General features: G+C 43.1%; 1 protein-coding gene and 1 non-coding gene across 5 annotated transcripts in view; both read right to left on the reverse strand.

The window, feature by feature from the left end:
• ARHGEF7 (Rho guanine nucleotide exchange factor 7) overlaps positions 1-17,576 on the reverse strand; it is a 129,301-nt gene that overhangs the window by 69,893 nt on the left and 41,832 nt on the right. For all 4 annotated transcript variants that reach the window (XM_037038360.1, XM_037038357.1, XM_037038358.1 and 1 more), the window contains exons 3-4: positions 7,313-7,397; positions 5,299-5,429 (exon numbers count right to left, since the gene is read on the reverse strand). In XM_037038360.1, coding sequence (XP_036894255.1) covers positions 5,299-5,429; positions 7,313-7,397 — 216 coding nt within the window. The remainder of the gene's footprint in view (positions 1-5,298; positions 5,430-7,312; positions 7,398-17,576) is intronic.
• Positions 4,196-4,332, reverse strand: LOC118981576 (small nucleolar RNA SNORA2/SNORA34 family). The gene has a single exon (XR_005065371.1). It is a non-coding gene; the product is annotated as a small nucleolar RNA SNORA2/SNORA34 family (small nucleolar RNA).

The following is a 17,576-nucleotide window of genomic DNA, read 5'->3' on the forward strand; positions in this document are numbered from 1 at the left end:
TTCTTTTTCTTAGATAAGTCCCTTTAACATTTCATATAATAAGGGCTTGGTGATGATGAACTCCTTGAATTTGACCTTATCTGAGAAGCACTTTATCTGTCCTTCCATTCTAAATGAAAGTTTTGCTGGATAAAGCAATCTTGGCTGTAGGTCTTTGGATTTCATGACTTGGAATACTTCTTTCCAGCCCCTTCTTGCCTGTAAGGTCTCTTTTGAGAAATCCGCTGACAGTCTGATGGGTACTCCTTTGTAGGTGACTGTCCCCTTATCTCTTGCTGCTTCTAGGATTCTCTCCTTCATTTTAATCTTGGCTAATGTAATTATGATGTGCCTTGGTGTGTTCCTTCTTGGGTCCAACTTCTTTGGGACTCTCTGAGCTTCCTGGATTTCCTGGAAGTCTATTTCCTTTGCCAGATTGGGGAAGTTCTCCTTGATTATTTGTTCAAATAAGTTTTCTACTAGTGGCTGTTTCTTTTCCCCTTCTGGTACCCCTATAATCCAGATGTTGGAGCATTTAAAGATGTCCTGGAGGTTCCTAACCCTCTCCTCACTTTTTTAAAAATATTTTATTTATTTATCTTTAGAGGGGAAGGGAAGGAGAGAGGGAGAGAAACATCAATGTATGGTTGCCTTTCGTGCGTCCCCTGCTGGGAGTTGGCCAGCAGGGAACTGGCCTGCAACCCAGGCATGTGCCCTGACTGGGAATCGAACCGCGATCGTCTGGTTCGCCTCTCCTCACTTTTTTGAATTCTTGTTTCTTCATATTTTTCTGTTTGAAGAAAAATGATTGAAGAAATCATTTTTTCTTCCTTCTGGTCCACTCCCTTGATTTGAGTCCCAGTTTCCTTTCCATCACTATTGGTTTCCTGTGCATTTCCCTTCATTTCAATTAGTTTAGCCTTCATTTGTTCCTCTAATTTGTGACTAAAATCAACCAGTTCTGTGAGCATCCTGATCACCAGTGTTTTGAACTGTGCATCTGATAGGATGGCTATTTCTTGGTCACTTAGAGTTATCAGCTCTAGGGCTTTGAGTTCTTCTTGAGCCATGTTTTGGTCTGTTCGTGCCTGTTGTACGAGGAGGGGAGCCCTAGGTGTTCACCAGGGCGGGGCAACTCAGTCCCTGGATTGTGATGCTGTATGTGGGGGTGGGTCAGAGAGGGGCAATGGTGGTCCCCTCTGCTGCTTCCCACTGCTGGGGCCTGCGCGGTCTTTCTCACTACTCGCTCCTTGGCTGGTTTATCTGAGCTCGAATGTGTGACCGCAGTCAGCCTGTCGCTTTGCGCCCTCACTGGCTCCACCCGTTGCTACCTTATGCCTGGGATCCATCCACGGCTGCCTAGGCACCTGGGTCGGGGGATCTTTCCTGCCCGACCCTGCTCCACTGCTGGATCTGCCCCTTTTACCAGTACAGTTGAATGGTTCGCAGTTGTCGGACTTCATATAGTTCAATTTTCTGTGTTTTGGCTGCATTTTTGTTACTGAAACTTTGTTGACTTTAAACTTGGTTGAGAGGAGGCACAGTGTTTCCACCTACACCTCCATCTTGGTGGAAGTCCACTTTTCTATTTCTAATATCAGTTAGTGATGGAAGTGAAGAGAGAAAAAGGTGACCCCCCCCACCACATGCATTCTCAATAGCCTCTTTCTGATTCCTATAGTCAAAGCATCACCCATCAGTATAGCTATAACCTAATCAAGTACTTTATTTTATCCAATGTTCTGAAATTATCCTAATAATCCAGAACCAGGATATCCTGGTGAGCTACCTTCACAAACTCTACCTTCTCCTCCGTTCCCTAAAAGTACCTAAAATCTCATTTAAAGAAGAAAAGGTTGTCAAGGAGTAAAAGACCCAATTTCTAATCCAATGGTTAACTATTTCCCAGTCTTGTGATCTTATGCAAATATCTTAACTTCTCTAAGTTTCAGTTTTATTATAATGCATTTCATCAAATATAGAAGTCAGAAATTTGACAATGCCCCATGGTTTTATATTCTACCAAATACTGGCAATTATGACATCAACTATAAGACATGCTACTTTCAGACATGCTAATTTTTTAAAGGTCATATAACTGATTAAATACGGTACCTTAGAGAAGCACAGCATTTCTGTTTATAGTACAGATGAACTAAAAATATTTTTTAAATATTTTATTTATTTATCTTTAGAGGGGAAAGGAAGGAGAGAGGGAGAGATATATCAATGTATGGTTGCTTCTGGTGTGTCCCCTGCCAGGAACTGGCCTGCAACCCAGGCATGTGCCCTGACTGGGACTCGAACCACGATCATCTGGTTCACAGGCCCGCGCTCAATCCACTGAGCTATACCAGCCAGGGCTTAAAAGTATTTTTTAAACGTGTAATACATTTTGCTGTCTTGCATGCCTTGGAAATACATTTTGTGAACTCAATGACCAGTCCTGGCCCCAGACCCAAGAGGCAGTTGAGACTACAGGGAGAGAAAATGGAGTCTCACCTCTGGTAAATGAATGATCACAGGAGCAACAACCCCACAAATAAATCTCCCCAAATGTGGAGGAAAACTTCGAGACACCAAGGCATACTTATTAAGGGTCAACAGATTAAGACTTGGGGCACAGCAGAAACATGAGAAATCCCAGAAGCATTCAATAAAAGTTATTTAAGAATAAAACAAGGATGAATTCAACTTTAAATATGAGAAACACTACAACCCAAGTCAACAGGCTGGAACTCCCCCATCTGTAATTCAGTTATGGAGTTGTTCTTTCTAGGGTGTAATAGGCACATAATATAACACAGGGTCAGATAAGGAGCTTATTTTAGCGCAGGGCATTGGAAATTGGGTAAATAGAAATCACCCCAAGAAAGGAATAATCAGAAAGCAACTGGGAAGTGCCATAATAAAGTTAAAACTTCCATTTCAATGCAAACACACACTAGAACTTTTCAAATCTGCCTTCATCACAAGGCAGGAAATCTGAGTACAGACAGGTGATGAGTTCACAGACACTGAAGCAACATTACATGAACAACCCGCACCAAGGCAGTGGTTAGATGAGACATCCTTAAGTAGAGACACAAGCAATCACAACAGCATCTTGAAAATACTGATCCTTGCTTTGGAGATGGTAGTGCCTCACACAATTTCAAAGCTAGGCTTTCTTTTAATGAGATCGCAAAATGTTCCAGACACTGCCAAGTCACTTTTTTAGTTCAACTTTTTTACTATGGAAAATTTCCAACACAAAAGTAGAGAATGACAGGTATACTTCCATGTTACTATCACATGAAACACAATGCCACTCTCATTTCATTATATATTATTTTTAATCCAAGAAAACTACCTCAAAGTACTATTAATAACACATACAGAAAAATCTAAGGACAAATAATTACTCTTACCCAGCATGGTAAGAGAAGCCTTGTCATGCTCATTTCACCAGCAGGTAACTGTCTACCAACCACAGACACAAAGCAGGTGCGACGACTGAGGTCTTTTTATTACTACTGTAACTTGAAAAATTTCTCTAGCCAATGAAAAATTAATCCTATACTTAGTAACATTCTTTATCAACATTACATTTAACTTTATTTTACTTCAAATTATATAATGATCAGTGGCATTTTGGCGAAGATCAAGTGTGGTACTTCAGATTATATATTTGCAATCCATTTCTTATTTACTCAAAAATAAAAGAAAATAAAGCTGCTATGGGAACATGGGTGAGACCGCAAAGATTTCTTCACCCAAAGTTTGCTGGTTTCCCTTACACTTCATATATTTAATAAAGCTAATTTAAAATAGTTTAAGTGGCTAGTGTTTCCCCCTCAGGTTAGATCCCTAGCTCTTCTATACTCCACGACACTGCTCTGCCACTGAACCTACGTTTCCTGGGGTTGCTGTGAAGGTTGACTTGGTCCCGGTAAAGCACCTAGAACAAAGTCTGGCACAGGGGAAAACGACTCAGTGCATGTTGTATTCCACACAAAATCGGAGAATGGGTAATGGGACTTCTCTAAGAGGAAAAAGAGTCAACCATAAATGACAATCAGAGTTAGCTTGAGTTCAGAAGTTCAAGAACATGTGGAAACTATATTCCTTCTATAGCTTTCAGTTTCTAACACAGCTTCGTGAACTAAACTCAAATTTCTTTCCCTCTACAAAATAGACCTTTAACCAAAGTAATTTTATTTATTTTTTCTTTTCCAGATGTTTCTTTCTAATGAATTGACCATTACATTTCCTAAGCTCTGAAATGGCCAACAGACCATAGAAAGACACTGCTTTAGGCTCCTGCTTGAAACCAGCAGCTTCAGCAAACTGCTGGCCTTGATTCAGGGCCAGTAACCAAAGTAATTTTAATTTCTTTAGGATCACCATCAGCTTACTTAACAATATTTCTTTCTGTGTTAAAGTAAATAGAAAGCTATGGTCCCCTAGAAACTAGAAGAATCAGCCTCTCTTCAGACTCAGGTTACAAGATAACTTGTTTATAATTTTTAGTAAATTATAAAATAATTTACTTGCTAATCAAACCAAGTGCCAATCACCCACGAGCTACAAGGAGGGTTCAGCGTGTTTTCACAATGACACCAGGGAGCAGCCTCATCCCACTCAGCTGATGTGGTGGCCTCTTTCCCACTTTCTCCATTCAGTACTATAGTTAATCTTTTCCCAGTTACTTTTCTCAGTAACGATTTCACTGTTAATCCTGGGTTCTTCGCTCGGAGCCTGTATCCTGATGATCTATAAATGGATTTTTCTTCACTTTCCAGGATGTCTGTTAGTCTAAGTTCCTCACCCATCTCACTACCAGCCATCACGAGGGTGTCCCTCCTTCATATACTGCATCGTTACTCAGTAAAGCACTCCAAGTCATGCCTTTATTAAAGGAAAAATCTCCCTTAGGTCTTTTCAGCTTTCAGCCATTTACTTATACAGCTAAGTACTTTTACAAATACATGCATCTTATTCCTCCAGTTCTATATATACATGCCGGGTGAGAAAAGACTATGCAAGTGGCCAGGGAAATATTTTCAAGCACACATCGGTCTAGATTAAACTGATTATGCATCTTAAAATATAATGCTGAAAATACAAAGTTTCTCAAAAGCAGTCATTAAGCAACACATCTGGACAATTCGGTGATGAACTAACACCAAACCCAAGTGAAGGAAAAAGGGGGTAAGGTCAAACCACTCCTCACTCTGCAACTCTGTTACCAGAGACACGTGCATCATTCCAGATAGGCCTACACACACTCACTTTCTAACATATCCCAGTTTTAATAACCACCTCCCTCAAACTTACCAAACTTCGGTACTGGCCCTGGAACAACTTTGAAGCCCGACTGTGGGAAGGCTGGGATCCCAGGGAGTCAAAGGACTTTGTCCGATGAGACGAGGGCCGGGCACACACAGAGTCACTTCCCAGTCCAATGTCTGAAAAGGTCATGAAAGGAGAAAAGAGTGAGCTGAGACGCCTGACACCATGCACCCTCACTGCACACCAGACTCCAAACTGGGGCAGCCCCCAGGGGACGCACCACAGACCACAACAAAGCAGGCCATTTATATGCAGTAAACAAAGCGCAGATTCTGTCTTCTACAGAAATGACTTGCACACTCATTCCCCAATCACCTTTCCAGAAATTAACTGGAGATAACTATTACTTCTTCTCTCATATAAGTTTCAATTTTGTGAAACATTCTGTAACCTGCTTTTAATACTTTCCCTTCATCTGGAAAAAATAAACCTCTCAAATTCAATTACTTAGCAGAGCACCACCCAGAACTCATTCCCAATACTTCACCACTGTCACCCACTTCTCCGGGATCACACTCCTCATAGTAAGCAGCAAGAATTATTTGGCAACAAAAGAAAAAGACTTACTTAAACCTAACAGAAAATCCCCTTGTACTTTTCAGACAGAGCCTTCTGAGGGTTGTATTCTCAGAACGAAGGCAGCCCATGCTTTACTCACCTCACGAAGCTGGTGAAAGGATCAAAGTAAATAGCTGTTAAAGGGCTTCATTCTCTCTCTAGAGTCTCTTCATGATTAGACACTCCGCGTAGGCCAACCAATAAGTAAATGTTAGCAACCCACTTCTTCGAAGTGATTTGATTTTTTTTAAAAGGAGGCCATGAATAGTTTCTAAGGAAACCACTGTTCTGAGATACATGTGCCTCGCAATTTCCTAAAGCTACAGGGGGAGCTTCTGTAAAAATATCCTTAAACTGATGGTCTCCGGGTCTGTTTTCCTGGCAGATGTTTGGATTGGTTTATATAGTGTCTTACAAAATTTTTGAATTAGTTGTCAACAACTAAAAGTCTGAGGGTACCACAGGGAAACACAAATCTCCAGTTGTTCTTGAAGCACAGGGCCCCTGGGCAGCCATTCCAGCAAAAAGTGCTGTGAGGGGCACCAGAGGACCCCCAAACCGGGGTTGTAGCCCAGCGTGTTCTGACTCAGTTCTTCCCAGACACAATGAGGTGAGTACACCCCATCTGAAGCGCCAGGACAAAAGGGGAAGAAACCATGACAAAATCAACTTAAAAGAGACACATCAAAATCTAATTTCCCTCCAGAAATCTGAAACTAAAGTCTATAAATTGAAAAATAAAAATGACTTTAAAACAAAAGAGCCACTAAGTCCTTCTTTTAGATGCACGAGATAGAACTTCTCAGAGCTCACGGGACAGGCATCGGACCTCCGTCAGAGGAATCTACACGGAACCTCTCACTGTCCTCACTCAGGTCTGGAGCCCAGAGGGGTGTACTGAGTCCCTCCCTCCACTCGCCCTTCTCCATGAGATAAGACTGGGGCTCAGAACACAGTGAACCAAGTACCCTGAGCTCGTACCTTTCTGGCCCTTGGGAAACCTGGCCCAGGTGTTTACTTTAGAGGGCAATTCACTGACTACTTCACTGTCACAATCACACCTCAAAAAGAGTCACTAGATCTGCTAAAAATGTGAGTTTTAATCAGCATAATAAAAACCCAGAGAAAGGTGCTTCTAACTCCAAGACACCCCATGAGTGCAGCTATACGAATGAGACATTTCTCCTCTGCTCTATTTTCAGGTAGTAACTGCTCTGCCCATAAAAAGGAAAACATCTGATAGCCACCCGAGGACCTAAAAAGGAAGATTCTATTCTAGCAAGAAAAGAAAAAATCACAGCAAAAGTGACAACTAAGAATTTAATGCAATAAAAGCTTATTTTTGAATTTAATAATGCTCATTTTGTCCTGCTAAAAGAAAAGCAAAAGTTTTTGCCCTTTTGTCTTCACACCCCCTCAATTCAATTTATAAAATTCTTACCTGCTGTTACTTTATTTAGAGTCACTAAGGAACTGAGGACCTTGTTAAAATTCTGCCCCTGATACAAATCATTTGCATCAAATGTCTGAAAGGAAAAATTAAACAAAATTAATACAGTCTTGTGTTGAGTGTAGGACAAAATTCTTGCAGCAATGACAGAACCACACACAGTATTTCCAGATGCAACTCTGAAGATGCAGCACAACCTGAAGAAGCAGGACCAGTGAGCTCAGCCTCTGGTCTGCAGGTGTGAGATCCAACAGAATTCCCCTAACTGTACCTTAATCCTGGGCCTGAGACCAACTGCCCACCTTCCTTCATAACCTGGATTGGGGTTCCTTCCCAAATAAGGGGGACAATTCTGCCAGCACTCAGGGAATGCTGGAGTGGTTTCCCAATGCTTCTCTCCTTAGATTAAGGCAGAGGCCACAGGACAGGCATACAGACTTCCTCTTCTTGTCAGTCAATTCCAAAACTAACAGTGGCAAAAGAGAAACACAGGCATCAGAATGGATGTGTGTAAAAATGAGGGGAAGACAAAAAATGCAGGATCCAGAATCAGGACAGGTATGGGGAGGAAGGGAGTCCCTGACCTCAGGGCAGAGAGCTGAGGCCGTACCAGTGATGTCTAACCTGAGATTCCTCCAATCTGGGCGCCCACAAAGGGAAGGAAGAGTCAGTCCCAGTGGGAGCGTGTGAGCACATGCGAGCGTGTAAGCAGGCACACACACGCAGGAGCTGAAAAGGCACAGTAGCTTGTTCAGAAGCCTTAAGCTAGTCTACAATGTGTATGTACACACACACACACACACACACACACACACACACGGAAACTCGAATCATTCCCAAATACTATCTGAAGACTACATACAGCTTTTTATCACCAAATAACTCCCCCCCCCAAAATTCAATAGTCAAATCATCCACAACCCTGCCAGAAAAATTATGAAAAAACTTCTTTCAAAGATTCAAATAACAGAAAGACACAGTATTTAGATACCAAAATATAAATCGTGTTAACACACTTCAAAGTTTCTCTCGGTGCGACAGAAATGAACAAACATGACTAGACATCTAGGAATTAACTACCAGCAAAGGAGGGCCCTGACTGCCCATTGACTGCCGCCTCTTTCCCCATCTGGTCAGTTCCTCTATCTCACAGGTCCTGCCAGAACCACCCCCACCTCCTTCCAGCCTCCCACCTCCCACCCCCTCACCTGGCTAACTCTTACTCATCTGACTTTTTCCCCGGCCTCATTTCCTTAACCAAGACTCTGTGGGGTCCCCTAACCAGGCTCCACCAGCACATTCATCACAAAGACAACTTTATGTTCCACGTGTATGTGCCACCCTAGACTAAAATCTATGAATGCAGTTTTATAGCACCCAGCATCTAGCAAAATGGCCAGCACAAAGTAAAAACTGAAATGTTTGCTGAATAATAAATGTACCCATTCATCCACCCATCCACCATTCATAATGAAGACCAGCTAAGAAGAGCCATTTCAAATCTGATAATTATTGTTCTCTTCCTCAAAAAAGCATCTTCCATTAATGATCTTCTGCCTTTAATTTCTAAACTGAGTAAAAAGTTTTATGAGGCATGTTCAAACATGAACCAAAAAAAAAAAAAGGGAAAGAAAATCCAGAAGATGAACACTTCAAGAAAGAAGGCCATCAAATCACTGAGTCAAGAAGAGCTGAAAACACAACTCTCTTTTTCTAAAACCTTGTGGCTTCATTGAGTTTTTTTCTAAAAACTTAACGGAGCCACAAGACTTAAAAGATGTGAATACACCTAAGCATTCTGTGTACAATTATTGATGTCATCTCACATAGTTGAAGTACAAAAAATAAAGCTAATTTCATGATGCCAAACTCTTACAAGTAAAAAGAGGTAGCCCTCACAACAGTCTTAAAAATCATGTTGTAATATACAGTTTAAGTCATTTATTGTAATACCTATTTTTTAGTAAATTTCAAGTCAAATGAGAGCATTATCTAGGTAACATATCCACCTATATTTTTAATGGGGTTTTTAAAAAATAATTTAAAATATTAACCTCAGTAGCACTCAGTTTCCTTATATGTAAAACACAAAAGTCCCCATACTTGTAAAATTCTAGAGTAGCTGATCTGCATGTCTTCCAGCTCTAAAGTTATAATTCTAGAGCCCAGAAAATTAAAACTGTGGTATTCCACAAAAAGAACTATACATAAAACATCTACTAACCTTCATTGTGGTGAGGCAGCGAGTCATAAAACCCAGAAAAACAGGATGTTGAAAACTGAAGTTTCCTGTTATTCCAGAACTATATATCTTTCCTACTTGGATACCAGGAAGTGTCTGGTTGGCTAAAACTGCACACCAATGGGATTCAGTGTGACATCAGAACTTAAGTGAATACACATATATCCCACATTTCTTAACAGGAAACTACACAATGAAACAAGACAAATGCCTGCCTCTAAGAGGAAAAAAATGCATATTCTGAGTCAATAAAAGGTTTTGACTGAAGTGCTTCTCCAGACAAAGATAAGACTATTTCCTGAAATAGGAATCTATTCAACAAAAAGCAGAACCAGAAAAATCTTAGGGCACTGAGAGAGTTTGTACTACGAGAACAAAAGGGAAGTCTCATTAGAACTTTTATGGAAATATCTCTGCAAAAATAAGTCAGCCTATATATGAGAATGACCAGGGCATTTAGCGCCCTCAACTGTCCCCTGGATCACTCTGTGCTTAAGGAGATAAAAGCCCTGGGAGGCTGGCCCACCCCATGACCTAACAACCACCAAAAGCAGTGCACTCTCTCCCCTGGCCAGAGAACAGAGCAAGCAGGAAGGAGAGAAACAGAGGTCCCTTTTCTTCAGGTGGTGCTGGGAGAGTGATTATCAGCAGGGGCTGCACATTGGGACCTGCTAGAACCTTACCTCAAATCAATTTAATCAGAATGTCTATGAAGAGACCCAGAATCAACACGTTAATGCTCTCCAGGTGATTCTGAGCAATCAAGGGTGAAAATACCTCCCTGGAGACATAAGGAATGTGTCCTGAATCCTCTCCCTAGGCAGGCTCACCCTCACACCCGCCCCTGATAAGTAGAGTAAAAAGAAAACACTCAATACCCCACAAATCTTAGAATCTATCCAGTTGGAATTATCAAAAACTCACCTTCACTTTGACGTTTAAGTGAATTAAATGCGCAGAATAGTCCAATAGTCTCATCAAAATAAATTATCCTACCAGTATTCCATCAAAAAAATGTCATAATATGGTATAGAGTTTAAATATTTTACTTTTAGTAGAAACAATACTCTATAATGAAATACAACAATTACAAACCATATAGAAACCAGGATAGAAGGGGACCAGAGTATTAAAGTAGGACACAAAAACACACTCTAAGAACTCTCTCTAGTCTCTCATGGGGGTAGAGAGGTAGGGCTGAATTAATGTTACAAGGCATGTGGTGGGAATGAAGCAATACTGTTCTGAGGACAGATAACCCTTCTGAACTTGAAGACTGTCCCCTGCTGGTTATTTTCTGAATAACAAAACAACTACCAAAAAGCTTCCTCAATTACCTAGGTGCTCCAGAACACTTTAATTACCATCCAGAGAAGGAGCCACAAGTCTCCACATGCCCTGCACACACCAAAAACACACACTACTTCTGTAGCACACCACACACAATGCACGCACAACACATATATCTGCTTTTGTAGCATAGCAAACACTGCACACTGCACATGCACACTGCTTCTGCAGCACACACCACAGCATGCACTGCACACACTATACACATGCACACTGCTTCTGCAGCACACTCCACACTGTAGTGCAGCACATGCTTCTGTAGCACAGCAAACATTGCACACTGCTTCTGCAGCACACACTACAGCATGCACTGCACACACTATATACATGCACACTGCTTCTGCAGCACACGCCACACACTGCACATGCAGCACATGCTTTTGTAGCACAGCAAACACTGCACACATAGCACATGCGTACTGCTTCTATGGTACACACCATACTGCACAGCACACACACACTCTGGTGTCAACCTCCACTAATGTACATCAGCAAGATTCCAGTTTATTCTCCAACAGGACATCGCCTCACTCCATACAAAAGTGCTACGGTTCCCATCCAGAGTTCCCATCCAAGCTGCTGCTCCTGACACAGACCCCGGCCCCCACACTTAACTTTCAGTCTCAACAGCATGGACTCTTTCGCCACCCCAAGGCTTATGAAGGAAAATGCAGAAAGTCACCAGCTTGAAAGGACACCCCCACCAGTCAGCACCCTGGGTCTGGCTCAACGTCGTGGCTGTGGTAAGTTGTGCCTGCTGCCCAACATCAAAACAGCTGCCCCATCTGGGAACACTTCTGCAGAACTGTCACTCCCTGCCTGACACTGAATTATCCAAAGCCGTTTGTTTCCCCTAACTCAGAGCACAAATCATGGTCAATCCCCCCCTGCCCGAGTCCCCTTTTAAACATAGTATGAATAATGCAAAATCACAAAATCCATCAACAAAGGTGGGGGTATCAGGCAAAGGTTGTGGCTCTCATTACCAACCCAAAAAAAGGCAGGAAATTAAACTATTTTTAAGGGAAAAGTTCTACAATCCAGGTTGATGGAAGCGTATTCCACAAATACAATTATAGGCAGAGATATGTTAAAAGAAACATGCAAGTACAGACACGGCAGAATCACTCCAAAACCCACAACTTCCTTCATCAGGAAAAAGTACCGAATACCAAAAAGATTCTAGCCAAGAATGTATTATTCTCCTCGAATCAATCAAAGCAGGGCACTGCTATAATCTTCTAAAAGCATCAGCATTAATACACTTTTCTTCAGAAGCGTGGCTAACTTCCCCATGCAGGCAGGAAGCACAGAAGTCCCTATAGTCCCTGCCAACAAAACCAAACTTAGTCTTCGAAAAAAATGTCTTCGAAACAAAAAGCTAGGAGAAGCTCTTAGATGTGGCCTCTTTTTCCTCCAGTTTCTCTCTCAAGCATATACATCCTATCCCTCTCTACTGGAGGAAAACGCAGTACCATACAAGCCAGAGGGTTACAACTATCTACATAAACAAAAACAAGCACATCACTAACCCAGCTGATACAAACCTAATAATGAAGACTCCAGGCTGTTTTTTCCAACATGGGCTAGTCCTGGATACTATCTTACACAAGGAACAATTTGGAGAAACTTGGAGGAATATTAAAAGGACCACAAGAGGGCTCCAAATGTACCAAAAAGCAGTCCAGCTACCTACCTCTACGAAAGCCAAAGCCAATACTGGGGAAGCAGGTTTATTTTCAGGTGCCAGCCATCTAGAAGATGGGGGACTCACATCTCAAAGCCCATATCCTGGGAAGATGGAGGACTCATGTCACAAAGCCCATCTCCCCCTCTCAGCAGAGGCAGAGGTGTTTATGAGGAGAGAGGGGGGAATGGAACAAAGAGACCAAGGGAGGGGGTTGCAAAGTTCTCTACGTGCAGACGAGCACAGTGCATTCAGATAAGGCAAGTGATGGTGCAGTGTGCGTCATCCTGGTTTAACATCACCCTAGCTCCACAGTCAAATGTCAGCAAATCTCCAGGAGCTGGAATGCCTGAGGGTCGGAGTCTGTATCTTTTCACTTAGTTCCTAGGATTCCTATACAAACATGTTGCTCATCTACAAGCTACATATTAGTCAAAGTCAGCACTTACAATAACAATGTCAAGAGAATGGTGGAATGGGCTATACGTTCCCACCATTACAATTTTCCACTGTTACATGAACACAGGAACAGTGCAGAGAAGACAAAAAGTCAAGACTAAAAGGATAATGAGCCAACCGGACATGGCGGTCACTGCAGGACACCCTGGACTTACCAGCCACAGAGTCACTGTGAGAGAACAAGAGCTCTATCAGAAAACAGCCCAAGGCGTTGGCATAAACCAGGGCCACCCCAGACAAACCAGGCTCTATGGCCTCCAGAAACCTATGATTTCCCAAACTAAGCCCAAAAGAAGGGTGGGAAGGGATGACAAGGAAGCACAAGTCTTCCGAGGGCCAACCTCCCTCTCAGCACTGGCCCCTGTGGACAGGTCACTGCACCGTTTTCCTCACCTGGTAAGGGAAAGGAACATAACTAGCTGGCCTTTCCAAGGCACCTCTGACACAGTGTGTATTTTTTAAAGAATTACCACAGACTTCAAACAAGGGAGAACCAGGGTCAAAAGACCTAGCAGAAGGAAAAACATAAGGTGTAGGAAATTCAGAAGATGGCTTTCCTGACATGCTTTTGTAAAGAGTGAAGCAGAACAAAACCAAAAAACAAAATGAGGAAAAATGAGTTACAACTCCACACAAGGTAAGGTATTATTCCTCTGTTACAGAGCGGCATCCCCTACAACTGGGTTCTAGAAAAGAAGAGAATCCAGGCTCACAGTGACTGGGAGGGGGACAAAAGAAACTGGTGCTGGGCCTGGAGAAACGAGGACGACACCGAGTTTGTGTTAGCACTCTCCTAGAAAGGACACTTCTGAAGGCCTGACAGGACCCTCTTCCCACCTAGCAGCAGGCAAGAGAGATGCTTACCGCAGCTGTGGGCTGCCCCAGAAGAGACTGAGGGCTGCTGAGGGCCCCAGTTCACGGGCAGTGTGCCAGGTGCCACAACTCAAAGAGGAAAGAAAACACTTGCCCTAAGATGTCAGAAAGGGCTTCTAAAAGAAGTTAACAACTGTGTGTGGCCTTGGCAGATGTGCAGACCTCAGCTACAGACAAGAGGCAGAAAGAGAAGTCGCACCATCCATGTCAGAAGGACACCATCTGCCCTGAGAGGCTCTCGCCCCTGCCCAGTGCTCCTCCCTAAACTGTCCAGCAGTGGCCCAGAGTGACCAGCTCCTCAGAGCACCCTGCACCCTGTCCACTACTCCACCATCAACACTGTCAGTGACACGTCACTGAAAGGGCTAAAACTGACCATCCAACACTTGGCAATCTGGCTCAGCCTTAATTTTTGCTAGTCCTCTAAAAAGATCCTATTTCGACATACTCCTTATTTATATGGTCATATCTAATATCAAGTCGGGTTCCTAACCACGGACCTAAAATAAGGATGGCTCACCTACACATTAGCAAAATGAGGTGGTGTCACACACGCTAACCAGCTGTCACCAGTGCCCATCTGGCAGGGCGATGCTAGCTGGGTGACGCACTATGTGCTTTTGTGAGAACTCCCACACAGGTGAATGTTTAGCCAGGTAGAAGATAACTTGGATTTAGCAGAAATTTGTTGAAAAACACAGGTTTCAAAGACATAAGTTATGAGAGCTGATGCTGATCCAATCTAGAATTTTTGCATCCATCACACTACTTTCAGCTTCCTCTGTCTCTAACTCAAGGCACTGCAACTCCCTGGGTCACTGCTATCTTCCATTCACACCCACCCCCGCCCCCCGAAAGAGAGTGGTGCACCTTCACCAACCGCCACGCCTCCCCATGGGCTCCAGCCAAGGCGATGTGAGTGCACGTGACATGCGCCACTATGAGCAGGATGAAGCACACAGGCCCCATGCAGAAGCTTTTGGAACCTTTGAGTGTGCCCACCAATCTCTCTGTTCTTTTCCTTTAAACGACAGGCACACCATAGTTTGTGAGATAGAAGTCATCAGTGCCACCCAAGGAAGGGGGCCACAGCCCTGCCTGTAGCAGAGAGGAATATTAAAAAATGTCAGGACAGTGCTTGAAAACCACCTGCATGCCTACCTGCTATAGGAGTTCTACATTCCCATGCCACGCTTTTCTCTTTAAATTCAACTACCACCCCTTCTAACTGGATAGATTATCAAATCCATTCTGTAGAGTGCTGATACACCTGGCAAAGACGTGGAACAGGGCTCCCTAAGGTAACTAGAAGACACCTGAATCATTGAGTTTGCCTCAACTTGGCTTCACCTGTATCTTAATGGGACCTGAAAGGCTCCCCATGATCACTGAGTTTGCCTCGCTTTGGCTTCCAAATTCACAGATGGTATTAGAAGTTAAAAGTATCTTCCCCATAAAAATAGGAAAAATAAAACTTTACATCACAAAATATTGTGTTATACACCGTATAATGAATATCTTATTAGCCAGGAATCTTTTGACTGCAAGTGAAACCCAATTCAAGTTGGCTTAAACAAAAAATTATCGGTGCTATTTAAGTTTAATGCACATGGTCCCTATTGTTGTAACAAGTCAAGAATGGCAACAGCCACAGTACAAACAAGGAAAGCTTAAGGCCATCTCTTCACTCAGCTTTCCTCAGTGTGGGCTGCAGCTTCAGGAATGTTCTTCTTTGTAAGGAACCACCACTGCAAGTAGCCCCAGCCAGCAAGTCCACAACCTCAGCAGCACCTGGCTGTACCTGCCTGACTCCAACTGCACAGCCGCTGAGGCAGAGCATCCAGGAAAGCTGTGCAAGGTGATAACGTGCACAGCCTCCGAGCAAACCTGCACGCATTCGTGACTCACAGTGCAAGAGGGTAAGGTGGCCCCTACAGCACCAGGACCAACCAGATGGAGACCAACAGGCATTATCACAACTGCTTTCTCACACACCCTCCCTCAGAGTCCCATCAATAAACCCAGACATCACCAACCAAAACAGACCCTGACCCACCTGGCCAAACTGATAATGAACGCAAAAGTACATGACTCCCACCTAAATGATGTCTCTGGCTGGTAACACCCATAGGTATACCCAAAAAGAAAACACCAGGGCCCTAACCGGCATAGCTCAGTGGATCGAGTGTGGGCCTGCGAACCACACAATCACGGTTCGATTCCCAGTCAGGGCACATGCCTGGGTTGCAGGCCAGTTCCCAGCAGGGGACACACCAGAGGCAACCATACATTGATATTTCTCTTTCTCTCTCTCCTTCCTTTCCCCTCTAAAGATAAATAAATAAAATCTAGAAAAAAAATTTAAAGCTTTCTAAAAAAAAGAAAGAAAACACCAAAGAATGTGGAGGGCAAAAAGTCTTCTCTCCACCATCTCTGTCCTGGTGGAAAGACCCATACAACAAAAGGCCAACTAAGCACTGGCTCAATCATGCAGCTAACATTCCAAATGGCAAGAACCAGGTCAGCTCTCACAATGAGTTTATGAGGAAGCTATTCTTGACCAAAGAAATTGTTACTTCTGGCACAGTTCTAGAGTGTGGTTCATGAAGTTTAAAAATGTAATTTTGTCCTATCACATTCTCAAATGGAATTTGTGGTTTTAGATCAAGATGAGTAAAAATGAATCTTAAATAAGTTGTGCTATTTAAGTTTAATGCACATGGTCCCTATTGTTGGGATATGTGAAAAACAGAGATCCAGCAGTGAATTTTTGCCTTCTTGGCTTCTGTAGATTCTGTACTTAATTCCGCCTACTTCCACACTCCAGGGATAAAATTAAACTTTCATGATGGATTCTATCAATACATACAGCACTTGCACGCAACATGCCTCCAATTTCTTTCCATTTAAAATGAGAATTAGCCCTGGCTGGTGTGGCTCAGTGGACTGTGTGCTGGCCTGCAAACCAAAGGGTCACAGATTCGATTCCTAGTCAGGGCACATGCCTCAGTTGCAAGCCAGATCCCCAGTAGGGGGCATGCAAGAGGCAACCACACACTGATGTTTATCTCCCTCTTTCTCCTTTCCTTCCCCTCTCTCTAAACATAAATAAAATCTTTTACAAAAATAAATATTTTTAGATGAGAATTAAATCATATTCCATTTTATGGATTCTACTATATCAGTACCCAAAACACAAAGGCAGGACCACTTACAAAACAGATAGCAGCCACATATTTAAGGTACATTTTCCAAGAAGTGCTGGGGGAGAGGAGAAGACAAAGTTCTGAGAAGAGAGTCAAGGTAACTGAGCAACGAAAGCGTTTAAGTCCGGGTCACAAACGGAAATCACCAGAGGCTGAAGCACACACGGCAGCAAAGAGGAGCACCCGCCAAGACCAAGGCCCCAGGGTGCCACACTGGAGACTTCATGCCAATCTTACTTCACAAACAGGTGTGGAGAGGAGAGGAAGACTGGCTAAGGGCTTCAGGACGGAGACACAACAAGGCAGTGGGTCCTCTCGATTTTCTTTTCTCTTCAAATGCCCCAGAATAGGTATTAGAGAGTACTGCAGCCAAGACACACCAAAGGGTGCAGACAAAAACAGCCTGAGAAAAGGCTGTCCTCTCTGACCAGGGCACCA

The sequence above is a fragment of the Sturnira hondurensis genome, unplaced genomic scaffold (assembly GCF_014824575.4).
Source record: "Sturnira hondurensis isolate 20B ecotype Veracruz unplaced genomic scaffold, ASM1482457v3 Scaffold0024333, whole genome shotgun sequence".
Classification (NCBI taxonomy): domain Eukaryota; kingdom Metazoa; phylum Chordata; class Mammalia; order Chiroptera; family Phyllostomidae; genus Sturnira; species Sturnira hondurensis.